The following is a 19264-nucleotide window of genomic DNA, read 5'->3' as shown; positions in this document are numbered from 1 at the left end:
ATGCAGTTCTTTAATCACCTTGTGTACAAACCGGAAAAGATGGTTAAAGGGAAACTAGTCTGTGTTTAGCGTTTTCCTCTCGGAACGGTTCCCTCAGGCCCCATTTTCTAAAACCAGGCTCTGCATCAATCAAGCATCTTTCGAGGTAGAAAAATTCCAGGCTGCTACAATTACCTTCTGCAGATAGGGGGAGAAACTCTTAAAACCCTTTTTATAGATGCTGACCTGTTTTCCCCACCCCTCTTCTGGAGGCAAAGTATAGCTCACCAGCCATGGAGGTCAGCATGGACTCAGGTCAGTGCCTCCTCGCACCCCCCACCCTTATGAATCGGACCAGGACAATCCAGGAGAGGAAGATTTTTCAGGGGGCAAACAAAGAAAGTAGAGGGCTCCTCGCCAACGCCGCCTTTTAATACCCCGAGGCCAGCAGTGTGTGGAGCTCTTGGCTTTAGTTTCCCAGAAGAGACGGGGAGTGACGATAGTAAAAAGAACGCGGGAAAAAAAAATAAAAACCCACAGATGGAGGGGTGGGGGGCGAGACGATGGCTCAGCCTTTTCTAAATATAAGACTAAAGTGAAGCCAAAGAGGGTGCATTGGGGGGAAAGGGTGTGTGCGTGTCAAGCAGATGCACAGGGAGAGGAAAGGGAGAGAATCGCCGGGCACAAGCGCTTGCTGTCTCTCTTACGGTGGTTGGTGTTTCAGGGGAGAGTCACAGGAGGGAGGAGGAGAAAAGCAGCCACCAACCCTTTTCTCTGCAGCTCGGTTTCCAGAAGAGGAGGAGGAGGAGGAGGAGGAGGAGAAGCTCTAGGGAAGGGAGGAAGGTGAAGCGAGAGGAGGAGGAGGAGGGGGGACCTCGCCGTCATCCCCCCCCCGTTCCCGTCACCGCAATCCTAGACCGAAGGGACGAGGTGGGGAAAGATTCATTCTCCCTCCTTCTTTCCCCCAGCTGACAACATGGCTGCGGCCGCCTCTGCTGCCCAAGACGAGCTGAGTAAGTGTGCTCTTGCAGTGGTGGTGGTGGGGCCTGGGGAGGGGGGCGAGGGGAGTATCGGGTCTCCCTCCCGCCCCATTTCGCACAGGCCTTCCTCCTCTCCCTGTTCCCCGGGGGGCGCCTTGGGGGCTGGGGTTCGCGCTCCAGGGGAGTGGCCGGGCCTCTCCTTTGGGGGAATGTGGCTTCGGGGTGGGGTGGGGGGTGTGAGGCGGCTTTTTCACGAGGCGGTTGCGACTTCTGCGGCGGGGGGGACCCTCTCGAGGGCGGGCGGGAAGTGCGGGGCTGTTGCCTTGAAAGGATGTGTCGAGAGAAGCAGGCAGAGGGGGAGGGCGAGGAGGAGTCGGGCGTCTAGGCCTCTGTTGTGCAAAGTCATATTAGAGAAATTGAAAGTAAGGCTCCGGGACGGCGCCCCCCCCTTCCCAATCATTCATCTTTCCAGCCCTGGGGAGCCGACCCCGTCTGGAGCCCCTGCGTGAAAACATTATTCTTATCCTTATTTTTAGTTCTATGTACATCGCGCTTCGTTCCTCTTAGGCCAGGATTGGCAGTGAAGAGCGTGGCTGAAAATGGGACATGCCGTCCGGAAAGGGGGTGGCAAACTAGTTGAATGATTTCGCCTTCCCCCGCCCAGAGTTGATCGAGGACTTCTGATTGCGTTCTTCTTTTCCTCAGTGCATTATTATGCAAAGTGCCAGTCGACCTGGAGTAAATGACTTTGCTTTTCCGGATTGATATCCGGTTCGAGGGGTTTCTCAGATTCTCCTGAGGTTAGACCTGCACCTGGTGGGGAGAGAAAATTTGTTCGTCCCCCCCCCCTTTGAGGGGGGGCACAGGACCTCTTGAATTTTTCAAACCTTTGCAAAGGCAGTGGGTAATGCAAATGGCCAGGAAGCGTGCGCCTTTCTAAGGTGTCTTGCCTGTTTCTCTTCCTGCTCCTTCCTATTGACCTGCCAAGTTCAGTGCTTCTCCCCCCTCCACCTCCCCGCATGTTAAAGGGACTGGGGCCTTGCATTCCCGAGGCGTGGCATATGAGGGAAGTGATTCTTTGTGACAGGAAATTTCTGCAGCATGTAGTAGCGAAGCAAGCTGGGAAATGTATTTTTTTTCTCAGCCTTTGAAAGCGATTCCACCACAGTTCTACATAGGTCCCTCCCTCGCCTCTGCAGAAGAAACTGCATTCCTCTGCACAGTTACTTTAATTCAGAGGGATCAGTAATTAGATTAATGATATTGGCTGTATCATTGTGATGTCAGTGCTGCTTGGATAATACAGTCCTTTGCTACAATCTGCTGTTCTCTATCCATTCAGTTTATAATCTCCTTATCTGACCTTGGATAAGGATTCTTATTGTCAGTTTCCAAATGTTTTCAATTGCATGATATGCCCCTCCATGTGAACCAGAATATTAGGCTATGCAGTTGTTCATAAACGTACTTTGTGTTGTGTTTCCGTTCAGCTTGGTTGCTTTAAGGTAGAAACGACTAACTACCTCTTAATTTATATTTCAAATGATGATACTTATATCTACCTCCTTATATTTGGTTTTGAAAAATATTTAATAATGCTTATAGCATTAATATAACTTGTGGCTAACATTATTTATTTATTATGTATTTATATACCACCCTCCCTGAAGGCTCATTACAAAGTATACGGGGGCTCATGGAAATTATAGTCCATGGACATCTGGAAAGTCACAGTTTGGCCACCCCTGGCCTATTGGGTAGAACTATCGACATCCCTAGTGATATAACTTCTCTCCTCTGCCATCCCATAACCTTAATTAGTTTTCACATCTTTACAAACATCTTTTAAAAAGTTAAATGGTGCTGCATATCAGCAAGGTCTAAATGTAATTAATTTATTAAAACGTTTATATTCTACTTTTCCATGATAGAATTCTCTGTGGTTTACAAAGAATGTAAAGAAGGGACATCATGGGTAATCTAGTCCAACCCCCTGCACTATGCAGGACACTCACAACCCTATCGCTCAATCCACTGTTACCTGCCACCCCCTTAAGCCTTCACAGAATCAGCCTCTCTGTCAGATGGCTATCCAGCCTCTGTTTAAAAATTGCCAAAGATGGAGAACCCACCACCTCCCTTAAAAATAATCTTAACTTAAACCCGCCCGCGGGTGCCGCGGACTAAATAAAGCCATAAGGGCTTGGGGGGAGGAGTTAGGGCGGGCTCTGTCCGGGATGAGGAAGGGTGCCGATTGGCCCCTTCCTCCGGACAGACCATCGGCGGGACCAATCGGCAGGCGCTTTGCGCATGCCGATTGGCCTCTCTGATTGCTGCCCCGCCGCCAAGGGAGCAACTGCAAGGCGCACGCAGCGCGGCTCGCAGTTGCTCCCTTGCCAGTGGCCTGACGAGTCGGGAGGCGCAAAGCGCCTCCAATGCATCAAGCCGCTGGCATGCGGGACATGGCAACCTGCCGACTCGCTGGCCGCACGCTGCCCTGCTAGCGCCTGCTGTATTCTACGTACAGCTTGCTTGATTAATAGTTAAGTCATAAACTTAAACAGAGCTAACAGGCACCAATAATGAGCAGCTCCATTCTTTGAAAGCCTGGGCAAACCACACTGTTTTTAATTGCTACTTAAATGGCAGGATGCTAAGCAATGATGTCTGGGGAGCATATTTTGCAGTTTGGGTTACCACCGCAGAGAAGGCTCTGTCCCTAGTCACTCTGTATATGGATGTATCTGAAGCAGCCTCTTATGGGAGGAAATGGTCCTTGAGATGTATTGGTAAAGGTCCATTTAGAACGTCATAGGCCCAGACTGGCAACCTAGGTTGATCTTTTAATATTTACAATATAGTCAATCAATCATTTGCTTTATTACAATCCAAGATTACCATACAAACACAGCAATAACAAAATGTCATTCACACAGCAGATGCACAATATATTCAGATCAGGTAGTTGCACAGTTAATAATCCATTTACTGTTGTCTGAATAAGTTGAACTATATAAATACTCTTCAAAGATAGCCTCATATATAGCACAATGCAGCAATCTGGATTGCCTATACAGGATTGTCCTCCATTTCATTAACCCTGGGTCTTTACATTTTGTCCCCATCAATTTTACAAGAAAATGTGTAGGCACATTAAAGGGGGAGAGGGAGTTAGGAAGGTGTATACCTGCAAGCAAGGCAACTCCCAAATGTGGCATTATTTAATGCTGTGTATTATGGCACTGGATTAAGATGAGTTTGATAGTGAGGAAAAAGTCATATATCATGTGTGGTGTGGTGCAAGAGATGCTACAGCAAGATTTGGTATAGTATGAAAAACACTGGGCTGTGTATGAGAAGCTCAGCATCTCATCTCCCTAAAACTGAGGAAGGTGCTGGGGACAGAGAGGCTTCTGTTCTGTGGTCAAGAGTTTCTCACATTAACTCCAGTGACTTGGAAATAATTGCATTGTAAAGGTAAAGGTAAAGGTATCCCCTGTGCAAGCACCGAGTCATGTCTGACCCTTGGGGTGACGCCCTCTAGCGTTTTCATGGCAGACTCAATACGGGGTGGTTTGCCAGTGCCTTCCCCAGTCATTACCGTTTACCCCCCAGCAAGCTGGGTACTCATTTTACCGACCTCGGAAGGATGGAAGGCTGAGTCAACCTTGAGCCAGCTGCTGGGATTGAACTCCCAGCCTCATGGGCAAAGCTTTCAGACGGCTGCCTTACCACTCTGCGCCACAAGAGGCTCATAATTGCATTGTAGTGATGTCTAAAATTCTGAATGTCAAAATGGCCCCTCATTTCCAGGGTACTTCACTTATCTCTGGGTTGGGTACTGATGTATTTCGTTTGTGATGGTTTGTTCTCTACCATGTTAATTCCTGTATTTATGACAACCGTTATCAAGATAATTTTCTGCAGCTCTTTTTAATCCTTCATTAAAACTCGACTCAGCAAAGTTTATTTTAAAAAAATATTTTTACATCATTTCTACCCCACCTTTCCTTTCAATGAGGACTCAAAGTAGTGTACATTGTTCTTCATTTTATCCTCACAGTAACCCTGTGATGTACATTAGGCTGAGAATGTATGGACTGGCCTACAATCTTTCATGGTGGAGTGGGAATTCAAAACTGGATCCAACTCTCTAACCATTATACCATACTCCCCATGCGCCATTTAGGATTTTCTCTGTAATTATTACTGCAGTGCTATACTCTACTGTCGCTGTAATATGCTCTTGCAAGGTCTGGGACTAGATAATTTTCCTCCATGCCTGTCAGATGACTCAGGGTGTTTTGGTTATTTGAAAAGAAAAGTCTAGTTTTTATATGTTACATTTTATCCTGCCTTTCATTCTTATAGGATAGAGATAGCTCCCTCCCCATTTTAATTGAACAACCGTAATAGGCTTGTGACATCCTAAGCAGAATGACATTTTTCTGTTGGATTCAACAGGCTTAGAAGGGTTTAACTGTTTAGGATGCAACTGCCAGTGAGTTTAATGAGCTGAGCATACATCTGAAGCCTTGTGTTCCTGAACTCAGTCCAACGCTCTAATTAATATATAGTTCTGACAATATACCCCAGGTTGGTGAAAATATAATAATAATATGTAATTGTCAACATGGTGCCTAGGGATGCCAGCCCAGGGATGCCACCCAGCCCTAGGAATTCCAGCCCTGGGGATCTCCTGGTTTTACAGCTCATCTCCAGGTGACAGATATCAGTTCCCCTGGAGAAAAATGGCTGTTTTGGAGAAAGGACCGCGTAGCATTATACTCCACTGAGGTCCCTCCCCACTTAAAATCCTGTCCACTTCTGGCTCCATCCCCAAAGTCTCCAGGTATTTCCCAACCAACAGCTGGCAACTCTGGGTACCCCAAAATCTGTCATTGTATTCTCAGTGTGTGGGTTCCGTAGGGCAGAACTCTGAATGAATCTTGCAATAATTAAAACTGAATAAAACATTCTTAATTTTCACTTACCATCGCATCATGTAACAAAAGTATAGTCACACAGTTGAACAACAATCTTTTAAAGTCCAAACCATTAAATTTTCCTTCCTTCACAGCTTGCCATCCCCAAAGTCCATCTCTTTCCTCTTGTTGGTGGCCCGGGAAGTCTCTAGCTAAATACTCTGTGCACCGGCTTCAAAGATGAGTGTCCCAAATGAATTCCCCTTTAAATGGCACATCCCTGAAACAATAAGACTAAGAGTAACAATTTAGAACTAAAATCTCCCTCACCTAACAGTTTCCATCCACAAATCATAGTTACATTAAACAAGATGTTGAGAGCTTATGATTAAGGAGTCTTGCTTCCCTCTCCTGCTTTCCTCTGCATCCTTTTGCATCTACAGGCTCCACCACTTTCTGATTCTTTCCATTCCTAGCTAGTTGTTGCAATGTGTGTGTGTGTGTTTTAATTGGTTGATTTTAAAAATGCAATTGACGTGAATTTTGACACTTGTGCTATTCAGATGTCATTAAAAACTGCAATTAAACTCCAGTTAGTAGACAAGAAAGAAATTTCCAAGCTGGCAATGGCAAAAACTGTATTCAAACAATAGAACGAGTTCCTAGGTATAAAACCTCATTTTCGTATTTTACTTTATTAGTGAACTTATTTCTTGACTAGGTTTTTTTTCCAGAGATACTAACAAAGACTTCATCACAATACCTTATATTTTATACCTTAATATCAAAGGTCCATGAAGGTAACTATCCTATATTACCTTCATGGACCTTTGATATTAATAGACCCAAGTTATATGGCTTAAAATATAAAATATAAGGTAGTGTGTTGAAGACTTTGTTAGTATCCCTGAAAAAAAAACCCAATTAAGAAATAAGTTCACTGACGAAGTAAAATATGAAAACGAGGTTTTATACCTAGGAACTTGTTCTATTGTTTGAATACAGTTTTTGCCATCGCCAGTATGGAAATTTCTTTCTTCTCTACTCATCTTCGGCTGATGGGTCGTCTCTGCTTCATTAAACTCCAGTTAGGCCGGGGGTCATCAACCCCTGGTCTGCGGCCCAGTACCAGGCCGCGAAGGCCACAGTACCGGGCCGCCGGCAGCCGCACCTGCCTCCCCCCCCCCACAGCGAGAAGGAAGGGAAGAGGTAGGCGCGGCAGCCGGCACGGCGACGATGCAAACGCGCATGTGAAAATGTGCCAAAAATGCGGATGCGCGGGAACTGCGTTTGCGTGCAGCTGCCACGCATGTCCGCGGCACCGGGCCGTCGGCTCTCCCCTCACCCCCAGAGGCGGTCTCTGACATCAGAAAGGTTGGTGACCGCTAAGTTAGGTATAAACACAGTTTGTTGGTATGCTTGCACATCCTTTTGACTCCTCTCTCTTTGACTAGAATGGGAGCTTCATCAGACAAAGCTCCAGTTGATCATGATGATATCCAAATGTAGAATTGCTTTGTAGAACTGCCAGGGAGGGCCTGCAACTAATGGGGAGATTTATCAGTGGCAGAGGGGCGGCTCATCAGTGACATTGCTGTTTTCATGTCATTTTTGTTCAACCAGAAGTAACATCAGCATATTGATAGGTGGTACCTGGACATTCTCTCATCTGGGGAAAATTGTGGTTCACTATAGAGTTTTGTTGACCTGTTAGAATGTCCCCAGTGTTGCCTGCAAACGTACTGACATCACTTTGGGTTCAAGGGGAGTGATATCAGTGCATTGCTGCTGTTCCTCTTTTGCTACCACCCCCTTCCCTACACTGGCTAACTGAGCAGTGAGTGTTAAATGTCTGGTGGGGGTAGGTGATCCCCTACTCCTGACAGGGGTATCATGAGTCTATTTCCTTGGCAAATTTGTATGTTCCATGCAAGCTAAGTTTGTAATGGGGACATCCTAAGCATCCTTCTAAACTCTTAACTTCAGAGGGCCTTGAAGAGTGTAAGTTTGTTTTAGGACAGCACTGTAAATGTTGGTCTGCTGCCTACGCAGCCAGAAGTGGTGTTGCAGTTTCAGAAGATCGCTGTTAGCTAAGTTCTACCCCTGCTGGGTGTTGCCAGCTGAGAACCCTCTGTACAAGCCGAAGGACACAAGACAAAAGAGCTTTTGATTCTTGGCCAATGGCTTGCAGTCTGTGACCTTGCCTGATCCAAGATCAGTTGAAGATGCAGCTGGTCATTTTATTAATTTATATTTATATATATACTGCTCTTTGTAGTGCTGAGGCTTACATTTATCTGGGATAAATGTAGAAGATATATGTTTTTTTTGTCAATATTTTAGTGGTCGTGATCCACAGGAGGAGTGGGATGGTGGGTCTGACGGATGGATTAGAAATATAAATGAAAGGGCGGAATTTGGTCTCTTTGCTTTTTTCAGGAGGGCTACCTTGGTTATTCTGTGACCATTCTGTTGTTCTTATGCTAAATACAGTGCAGATTCTAATGTGCTGTTTTCCCTTTTCCTGTTTCACAATTTCCTTTTGTCAATGGAAACAGAACGGGCTACTTATCCCAAGTCTTATGTTTGTTTGTTTTTTGCCAAAGGTATTTGTTTATTGTTATTTGTAAATTCCTGGTATAAAGTAATTCAGGTACAACAACACCAATCCTTGAAGCATCGTAATATAAACTGTCTTTAAAACATGGGGTTTCCCTTATGGTTGTAGTGTTTCTCAAGATGATAGTCCTAGTTAAATAATTTGTTCAAAAAAAGTTACAGTGGCAAGTTTGTAATGTTCTTTTTTTTTAACAGCTTTTCTTGGCAGGATTTCTTCGACTAGTGGGAACGAAAAAGAAACACATGTAGTTTGGTGTGGGCTAAGCACAATGTTGTCTGCTCTGTGCTGAATGTGATGTTCTGATGACATACTGATATTATTTGAATAATCTGCAGAACAGTCTTACTGAGATTATTGCACACCCTGGGTGATACTTTTGCACCGTGACTCAGGCCATGGGATACCCATTCCTGAGCTAGAACAAGATGGAGACAGTGATACAGATGGACCCCTATATATTCTCTGTAGTGTCTCCTGCATTGTGGAGTGGATGACTTGATGTTTTTAGGAAGGCCTCACTTTTCTGTCATTTCACAAAATGTGCAAAACAACATTGTTCAGGAGGGCTTCTTTGTACAGGGAGCAAAGCTACAGTGTCATTGTTCAGCTCGGGAAGTGACTTTTATTAGGGATAGTAATAAAGTTTTCCTTTCACTGATTGTCTTGGATAGATATGTTGTTGTTCTGTTTTGCCCTTGTTCTACAATCCCAGCCCAACGGCATTATTTTTGCTTTGCTTGGAGTCTGTCTTGTTGGATTCAAATGTTATATTTCATAATCCTCCTACTGGGTTCTCCATCTTTGGAAATTTTTAAGCAGAGGCTGGATAGCCATCTGACGGAGAGGCTGATTCTGTGAAAGCTTAAGGGGGTGGCAGGTTACGGTGGATGAGCGATAGGGTTGTGAGTGTCCTGCATAGTGCAGGGAGTTGGACTAGATGACCCAGGAGGTCCCTTCCAACTCTGTGATTCTATGATTCTACTGATTGATTAGGAAGTATTTATCATCCTTGTAATCCATCTTGGGTCCCAACAAGAAAAGCAGACTATAAATGAAAATAAGAATACTTATATGTACATGCACGTTAAGTGACAGGGTTAGAAATTGGGATATTTTGAAAGAAGATTAGCATTAACCTGAATTTATTTTAGTAAAATAGCTAAGGAATTTAAATGACTTTTAAAAAATTGGTGATGGAGTGTAACTTTATGTCCTTGTTACTTGGATAGAGTCAGAGGACTATCTAGGAGAAGGTCCCAGGTTCAGTCTATGTCTGAAGCAAGAACTGTTGCTGGAAGTTCTACTGAGGTTCTACAGTAGAAGTTCTACTGAGTAGAAGTTCTACTGAGTAGAAGTTCTACTGAGGTAGAACTCTGATGCTTAAGGGAAGCCAGTGCAGCAAGAATAACACTGTCTTTGTACAATGTAGCTCATCACAGAAAGGACCGTTGCAGTTTAAGGATAGCCTTACATGCAGCACGTTACAGTAATCTTGTCTGGATTTTGCCAAGGCATGTGTGACTGAGGAAAGATCTACTTTTTCCAGTAATGGCCATATCCATTCATAGAAAGCAAAGGCATTAAGGCAACTTTAGAATCTGTTTGTCCAAGGAGTTCCCCAGACCGCTTTCTGAAGTTATGGAAAGTGATCCAGAAGTCAATTGGGAAGTGGTTGCTACAGTAGAAAGATATACCCCCTTATCTGCCTACTGTTTGTTCTCCCGTCCCCCCAAAGCACAGTCCCTTTCCACGGTTGGGAATGTTGCATCTTTTCCTAAGATACCTGCCTTGCTTCTTTCTGAATCTCCAGAATTGCCTTTGGTGTCACAGCTACAAACACCACTGTCGCCATTTGACAGATCAGAGAGTTCTGAGATCAGAGTCTTGAACCAATGTTGGAGCTGGCAAACATAATGTTAATGCAAAGCAGAACCACTCAGTTGGAGAGCATAGCCCAGTCTGTAATGCTGGACTGTCAGGATCCAGTTTTTTTGCTCTTGTATGACAATTGGTGGGTAACTATTTATTTATGGAGTCAGAATAAGGAAATTGATGGAAAAAGTGACATTGCATTTGGGTTAAGATGCAAGTATGAGATTCTTATCACTATGATGTACTGCAAATATTACTATGAAATTGCAGGAAATGGCTATATGTTCCTAGAGCAAGAATGGTGGATTATAACACATTTATTCTTTTTCTTGAGCTACACCTTCTCATGCAAGATGGGATGTTTAGATTTGACATCCTCTCTGATGTTATGAACTTACAGCCTCCCACTTATTTGCCTGATAAGACTTAATATCTCCGTCACTTTTGAAACCAGTACTGATTCTGCCTAATTTTGAATGAATAAAGAAGTAGCAGAAAACAACATATACTGCAAGATAAATAGATCATCTTTAGAAATCGATATAGGCATACATTTTATACACACAAACACATTTCAATCCTGCAATTCTCCAAAGTAGTGGGGGCAGGGAGCACAAAATTTGGTCGAACAGTAGCCAGCCTACATTTTCAGTTATCAGTAATTCCTCCCTCCTCAGGTAAATTTGGAAAGGTTAAGGAGAAAGGGGACAGGTTGCATACTTCACTACATGCATGGCTTTAAAGATGGTCAGAATCTATAAGGTTTCCCATCTCTCTGATTTTTGGAACAATGGACACCGGGGAAGGTTGAAAACATCAAGACAAGTCTCATGCGGCTTCTGATGGAAGCCTTTTGCAAAGTAGAGAGGAGATCCTATTTATTTTCCCTCTTCTCCCCCCCCCCCCCCATTTTCTGTATGTGCCAGAAGACTCAAGGAGTGGTGGGGTTGACCTTGAGCCTTAAGAGATACCTCTTCTCTTCTGAATTTTCTGTGATGAATAGAGAAATCAGAGCCTGTGCTGGTTACCTGAGGGAAGGGCAGCCACCAGTTCCCCTTTGGCTACCTCTTGCTGTAATATATGTGGATCCCTGATTAAGGAGCTGGTCTCATTAATCAGGTATTTTATACAGGCAGCCCCAATGTCATTTCCTAATATCAGTGTAAGAAAATCCAGAAATAAACATCTGACTTTCTTTCATAAGGTGCCTTACTCTTTGAAGAAACATTGAGCATTAGTGGGATGCCAGTAGGTTGGGTATGCCAATTACTATTTTTGATTTTACTGCCCCTCTGGATTTTATATAGTAAAATGGAAGTGAATTGAAAACTAAGTCACTCTGTAATTAATCCCTAAAAGCAAGCTTGGGGTGTAACTTTTCTACTATTTGGTAAAGATTTTTAGTTCTGAATTTATTTTTCCTCTCTCTTCTTTCTGTAGATCAGCTTGAACGTGTCTTCTTACGACTTGGTCATGCTGAAACAGATGAGCAATTGCAGAACATTATATCCAAATTTCTACCCCCCGTACTTCTGAAACTTTCCAGCACGCAAGAAGGAGTACGTAAGAAGGTAGGTTTCGCTACATGCGAGTGTTGCATAACTTGAATGATTATGAAAAAATGAATGATTACGAGTTGTTGTTTTTTGCAAGTTAGCATATGACAGAATAACTTTTTAAACACAAACCTTTGTTTTGAACTGGTAACCTGAAGAGTTCTATTCCAAGCGAAAAAGAAAGATAAAGATTTATTTCATTGACTCAGGATTTCTTTGCCTGATATGATTATATATATATTGTTCAGCTCTATATATATATAGGGAACTGCCAAGGAGTTCTAGCCTGAACCCCACAAGTTCTCAGTGCAGGTGAGGGCAAATAAACTCGTGTATAAAACACACACACGCCCTGCGATACATAGTGTTTATTATCACTTGAGAGAAGGAAATAGGGTAGCTTTGCCTGACAGGAATAGTGACAGTGGGGGCAGGGGAGGTATGCAAGACATAGCTCTCACTACTGTCTGCCTTGAAAGGGAAGGCAGTATACTTGTGTACATGAGAGGCAGTGACAGAACCCTAAGGCTATGGTTGCCAATTCCAGGTTTATTTTATTTATTATTATTTAATTTATAGGACCACCCCTCTCGGCTCAGTTGCCTTGGGGGGAGGCTTCAGGCTGGGACAAGGGACAGCCCTGTTTCATTGCAGACGCACCAGGGCTGTCCCTTGGCCTGCCCCGAAGCCCCAGAGTCGGGCAGGAGGCGGGCGGGCGGGGGGGGGGGGCTTCAGGCGAGTTGTTCTGGGGTAGGAGACCAGCCAGCTGCTCATCAGGAGGTAGAGCATATTGATGAGGTAGAGCATATGGATTTCTGGACCGGCAAGAGGGTGCATAAAGATGTCGAATAACTTTGGGGAAATGATCGCCCCTGGCGGAACTCCGCATTGAAGCATCCAGCAATGGGATTGGTTCTCCCCAACTACAACCCTCTGTTCTCAACCCTGGAGAAAGGAGACTGGCCACTGAAGTGCTGTCCCTCATAGTCCAGTGTAGATGAGGCATTAAGCTAAAATCTTGTGCTCCACAACATTGAATGCTGCCACTAGGAAATCCGTGGAGATTTGGAGGTGGAGCTTTGAAAGAGGAGGGTTTGGGAAAGGGCAGAACCTCAGCAAGGTTGAAAGCCACAGAGTCCATCCCCCAAAGCTGCCATTTTTGTAGTCTGGAGATCAGTGGTAATTCTGGGAGATCTCCAGCATTTACCATGAAACTGGCATCTGCAGTTGGGCCACAGCTTGATACTACATACTGCTGCAGCAGTGGCTTCATATCAATTAGTAAGGATTCAGCAGTGGAGGCTCTGTTGGTAGGTAGAAGGAATGATACCTGGGAGCCATTTAAAAAAAAGGGTTGTATTACAGCCATCTTTAAACCGCTCCTGTGGAGCGGATTAAATAAAAGGCTAAGGAGCTAAGGACCCCTGGGGAGGAGTCAGGGCGGCACCAGACCGGGATAAAAACTTGGAGGGGACCAATCTGGAGCCACGAAGCTCCTGATTGGGCCCCTCCGAGTGCCACTCGGGGGTCAAGTGGCCAATTGGGAGGCGCACATAGTGCGCCTCCCTATTGGCCACTTGGCCCGCCCAGGACTGCTCGCCCAGATGCTTCGCCGCCGGGAAAGGAGCAGGGCCGATGTGTCTTCGATTCCGGCGGGCCTGCTCCTTTCCCGGCGGCGAAGCATCGCCCTTGCCTTCAGAGAGCCCGGCTGCGAAACGAGCGCGGCCACCGCGGGGCCTCCCCACCGACCAGCTCCCCATTAAGACCTTCCATCTCCCGACGCCACCACCGACGACAGCTGCCTGCTGGCGGCTGCCATGCCACCGCATCGCCGCACGCCACCCCGCACTGCCACGACCCTGCAGGTAAGCTTTCCCACCCCGAAACCCCCCCAGACCCCCCCCAACCACCCCACTCCCGCACGCTTACCACCCTCCGAACACCCTCACACATCCATACGGACGTGTCGCCTACCTGCGGACCCATTCTCCGCTTGCCCTGCCCGGACGCTCCCTCGGCCGACCGTCCACTTTGCTGTCGCCGGCACCGGCCCACGCTGCTGCCAGTCCCTCCCGCCGCGCACCAGCCCGCCGTGAGCAGCCACCCCGCCCACCCAACTGCTCCTGTTTACCCTTGCCGCTTTCCACCCCTTCGCGCCCCGGCCCGTCGCCTGCCAAACGCAGCTGCGGAGAGGCCCAGTGCGACCTGCCCGGCCACCACCACAAACCTTGACTAAAACCACGCATGCATGGAGGTCCGCGCATGACTGGTTTATGTCCGCCATGGCCGCCCCCCTACCCCGCCCCACAGCTCTAACTTGCCTGCGCCAATTCCGGCGCATGGCTGCCCCCCTCGCCCTCTCAACTCCCACCCCGCGCTGCCCGGGATCGCCCCCGCAGCCGACAGCGCCCACCCTTCCTTCACGCCTCCCGGGGAGCACTGTCTGGCCTCGCCCCTACGGCTGGACGGCTGCTGGGAGGGGCCAGCCGCTGCTGCCGCCAGGCTCCGCTGAAACAAAGCTCAAACATCTTCCTGTTCGCACGCCGCCCAACGACCATGCTCCACTTCGCTGGAGGGGCCCGCCCAGCCGGTAAGCCGCCCCATTACACCAGAGTGCCCCAGCTAGCGCCCGCTGTATTTGCATAACAGAGGGCTTAATTTCTAGTATAATATATTTTCCTGAGTAAGCTAGAAACCATTAGCTCTGTGTATTTCAAGATTGGGAAAGTGCAACTGAGAAATCCAAACCATTGAAGTCAAAAGGCATATTTTTCTTCCCTTCAGGTAATGGAACTGCTAGTTCATCTAAATAAACGCATCAAAAGTCGACCCAAAATCCAGCTTCCTGTGGAGACCTTGCTAGTCCAGTATCAAGATCCTTCTGCTGTGTCCTTTGTTACAGTAAGTGCTTGCTTTCTTCAATAAATGTTTCCTGAAGATTTGATAGAGTGTGAAATGGCATCCAGGTATCTCATAATTATAATGTTGATATATTTTATCTCAGATGCTTATGCCATTGGATTGGAGGGAAGTAGATGCAATGAATGTTGTTAATGTAAAACTTTTTCACATTCTTCTTGGAGAGTGTTGTAGTCAAGTACAACCTAAAGACGTTTAGGAATGCTTTGTTTTAGGAGGCTAATGAATACCTAGAAAGAATTTGGCAAGCTTAATCTCTAAACATTAAACCTGACATCTAATTAGGTGGGTACAAATCCTTACTTTTTCTTTATGAATATATATAGCATGTCCTATTCTTTGTTGGTCTTAAAGGTGCTACTGGACTCTGATTTTATTGTGCTATTCTGTTATTGAAAGACTTCTCAAATTGAAAGAGTTTTCAGGAAATTAGTTTGGTTTTGATAAATCCCCAAGGAAGTATAATATAGTTGTAATAGTATCTATTGTTATAGTCAATGACCAGAGTAGTTAAACAACAATTAACATTATTTCCATAATACAATCAATTAATATCCCATAAAATCAGAATGAAAAAGAAAAATACATTTTCAATGCTAAAAAATCTCTATATAAAATGAACACAGTGTACTAGAATATAACAACATAACTACTTCTCCAATGAAGCACAGATAGACAGTGCAAACATGGTGGACAGTCTCCAAGGATGCAGGTACTTGGTTGTTGTTTTAAATTGTGCAACAGATGGTATTCAAGGCTTCCCCAGGTAACTGTAGAGATTGTGGCATGACATATGGGTAGACATGGTCTTTTAGTTCTAATGGTCTATCCATTAAAGATCTTAAGATAAAAACCAACACCTTAAGTTGTATTTGAAAGACACTGCTGATATAAATGTGGTCTGGGTGATCTCTTTCAACCTCATTGAGAGAACATTTCAGTAGTCCAGCTCAAGGTTATGAGGCTGTGAATGTTTCTTACGTACCTGGTTGGTTGTCTGGCAGTCTGGAATCTTAAATAGTATTTCTTAAAATATGTTTGTTGATGCTTTATAGAAACATTTTTAAGGATGCTCCTTTTTGGCAATGATGCTATTTATATACGTTTTGTATTTTGGCAGAATTTTACGATAATATATGTTAAGATGGGTTATCCTCGTTTGCCTGTGGAAAAACAATGTGAATTAGCTCCCACTCTTCTTACCGCAATGGAAGGGAAGCCTCAGCCCCAACAAGACAGGTACGATGTTCTGAGCTTTATTTCTCCTTTTATTTTTCCCGTGTCCTAATTTTAAATGTCAGAGCTCATTAATTCATAGGATTGCTATGAGTCAGAAGTGATTTGACAGCACTTAACACATGCACAATTTTAAGTGTGCCATATGAAATCGTTTTCATTTAATAGGCTTAATACAGTCTAGGTCTGCAAGTACATATTAAAAATGCGGACTCTTATCAGCATGGACTAACACATGTGGGATCACATCATTTGAATGTTTCTTTATTTTAAAGAGATCTGTCTGCGTTCAGAGAACATTTGTCAGAAAGTAGGCTGAACTAGAAAAATGCATTTACAATCTAAACAGCAAAGTACAGCAAAGTTTGCACTGCATAATTAACATGGGCTGGTAGATTGACATTGTAAGCCACTTTGAGTCCTTCCTAGGAAGCAAGGGAGGTTAAAAACAATGAAGAAGCCTTGTAGCACTGTAAAGACTATTCCAGTATAGGTTTTCATGAGTCAGAGCTCATTTCTTTGTTGTTGCTTTTTGCTGTCAGGTCACTGCTGACATATGGAAACGCCCTGTAGGGTTTTCGAGGCAACAGATGTTTAGAGGTGCTTTGGCATCGCTATGTCTCTGTGTTACAGCTCTCGTATTCCCTAGATGTCTCCCCTCCAAATACTAGCTAGGATCAGTCCTGCTTAATGTCTGAGATCTGATGAGACTATGCTATCCTGGTCTATCCTGGTCAGGGACACATTTCTTTAGGTATTATGAAATCATATTCTGCAGTTTTATAGCAAGAATCTTCAAAGGGGAGGGGGAAGGGAGGAGTTAAGAGAAGAGAGTATCTTGGTGTGAATCTTGTCAGAAACAGTCCCCTGTATGGCCTCTTATGCACGGCGGCAGCTACTGCGGGCTGCCGCCGTCCCATTGTGGTGGGCCACGATGCCCCGCTGTTCCCCATGTATGCACGGGGGATGGGCATGCTGGGCTGCCCCAGAGTAGTGTGCGTGCGCACGCTGAACGCCGGGACCAAAAGGTAAGCAGGCGCGGCAGGGGGGGGGGTGGTTTGGACAGCCCAGGGAGGGAGGGAGGGAGGGGGTCCCAGGCCCCTTCCGCAAGCCCAGGTGGGGGCAGGGGGTCGCCCCTGCCAGCTCTGGGGCTCCGCGGAGCCCGCAGGAGCACATGTGTCCCTACAGGGACACCGTAGGGTCAGGGCTGGGCGGGCCAACAAGCCTGGTGCTGGCGATTACGCACAGCACCGGGCCACTGCAGCTTATCCAGGAAACTGTGGAAGATCCCACGGTCACTTACCATGGACCTTCCGTAGCCCTGGGCCGGGAGGTGCCTGCGCTGACGGCGGCAGCTAGCGTTATCGGTGATTTTAACAGAAGCACTCCTGCTGCCAGGGCGGGCATTATGGCCCTTGCATAATTTGGCCTATAAGAGACTGGAATGGATTAAGATGAGAGAGATCAGAGATTCCAGTCTCTTGATCATGGAGTACAAATAAAAATGTAATAAAATAGGATAAATAATCACTAATCAAGGAATAAGTTGTGTGTAAAGGTAAAGGTAAAGATATCCCCTGTGCAAGCACCGAGTCATGTCTGACCCTTGGGGTGACGCCCTCTAGCGTTTTCATGGCAGACTCAATATGGGGTGGTTTGCCAGTGCCTTCCCCAGTCATTACCGTTTTACCCCCCAGCAGCAAGCTGGGTACTCATTTTACCGACCTCAGAAGGATGGAAGGCTGAGTCAACCTTGAGCCGGCTGCTGGGATCGAACTCCCAGCCTCATGGGCAAAGCTTTCAGACTGCTGCCTTACCACTCTGCGCCACAAGAGGCTCATAAGTTGTGTGTAGCATAAGAAAATTAGGAGACAAATGTTATTGTATGTTAGGAAGTGCCAATTTAAGTTTCTAAATGACCCATCTGTGTCCTGTAATCTCTGCCTCCCCCCCTCCCCCCATGTAGATCAAGCTACTTAAGCATGGCTCAGAAGTTATGAGTTGTTTTCTAAAGCTTAGCATACAGTACACTTCCAATTAAGAAGGCAAACTTTTAAATTCTAGATTTGGACTTTGTAGTTGCATTTATGTAAAGGAATGTCAGTCAAAATCAAGATTTAATTTTAAAATCTACTGCCAAAACATTTCTGGAATTTGTTTCTTGTGGGCATGAATTTGCTTTCATTTTCTCATTGCCAATTGTGATACTTATCAAGTGAAAGCTGGCTGGTTGTGAGGCGATTAATTCACAGTCTTGCCTGGGTTTCTGTCATTTGTCAGTGTAAAAATATGTCATGTCTTGTTGTTTTATTATATAGTTGCAGTAAATATAATTGTTTTTCAGCCTAATGCACCTTCTAATACCAACCCTTTTTCACATGAAATACCCTGTTGAACCTCTGAAAGCAGCTTCTCCATTTAATCTTGCTGAAAAACCAAAGACTGTACAGCTGCTATTGGATTTTATGTTGGATGTCCTCCTTATGCCTTATGGGTAAGTAATGGTGCAACTTGGCATTCAGCATTCCTGCTCGAGTTCTGGTGTATTACATGGATTACAATAGGGTGGTGGTGGTGGTTCATTTCCAGAATTGTGCCCTCACTGCTTTAGCTGCTAAATTTCTCTAGTGAACATCTGAACCCTAAAATTCTCTTGGAATGAGGTCAAATCTTAAACAGGAAGGATAAAGTTTGTCTGCCTCAGGTAAGCCACTGGGCAAATCACTTAGTGCTAATGCTTAAGAGAAGAGCCAGCATGTGGAAATGCTTCTGTGCCAGGATAGTGGCTCTTCACAGTGAGTATGCAGGTGGGCCTGGTTCAGACATGACAAGATTAGGGCTGCCATCCCTTGAGTAACCATTGACTGTCTTGTGAATCATAGAATGTCCTGTGATGCAGCATGTCAGTTTCAATTACACAGTTAGAGCCAGTTTGGTGTAGTGGTTAGGAGTGCGGACTTCTAATCTTGCATGCCAGGTTTGATTCTGCACTCCCCCACATGCAGCCAGCTGGGTGACCTTGGGCTCGCCCCGGCACTGATAAAGCTGTTCTGACTGAGCAGTAATATCAGGGTTCTCTCAGCCTCACCCACCCCACAGGGTGTCGGTTGTGGGGAGAGGAATGGGAAGGTGAGCCTCCTTTGGGTAGGGAAGCCTCCTTTGAGCCTCCTTCGGGTA

The 19264-nt window shown here is 45.5% G+C and overlaps 1 protein-coding gene across 5 annotated transcripts in view; it reads left to right on the top strand.

Moving 5' to 3' along the window:
• The first annotated feature begins 210 nt into the window (after positions 1-210).
• ECPAS (Ecm29 proteasome adaptor and scaffold) overlaps positions 211-19264 on the top strand; it is an 83634-nt gene continuing 64580 nt past the window's right edge. Inside the window, exons 1-6 of one of the 5 annotated variants that reach the window (XM_077345292.1) lie at positions 211-294; positions 948-992; positions 11817-11947; positions 14717-14833; positions 15972-16090; positions 18432-18581. In XM_077345292.1, the coding sequence (XP_077201407.1) occupies positions 273-294; positions 948-992; positions 11817-11947; positions 14717-14833; positions 15972-16090; positions 18432-18581 (584 nt within the window). In that variant the 5' untranslated portion in view covers positions 211-272. Of the gene's footprint in view, positions 295-340; positions 482-611; positions 691-947; positions 993-11816; positions 11948-14716; positions 14834-15971; positions 16091-18431; positions 18582-19264 lie in introns of those variants that run through there. The other 4 variants (XM_077345294.1, XM_077345291.1, XM_077345293.1 and 1 more) reach the window with 4 other exon arrangements.

Source organism: Paroedura picta, chromosome 7 (genome assembly GCF_049243985.1).
Source record: "Paroedura picta isolate Pp20150507F chromosome 7, Ppicta_v3.0, whole genome shotgun sequence".
In the NCBI taxonomy this organism is placed as follows: Eukaryota; Metazoa; Chordata; class Lepidosauria; order Squamata; family Gekkonidae; genus Paroedura; species Paroedura picta.
Note: the sequence above shows the minus strand (reverse complement) of the source record. Positions and strands in the feature narration are given on the sequence as shown.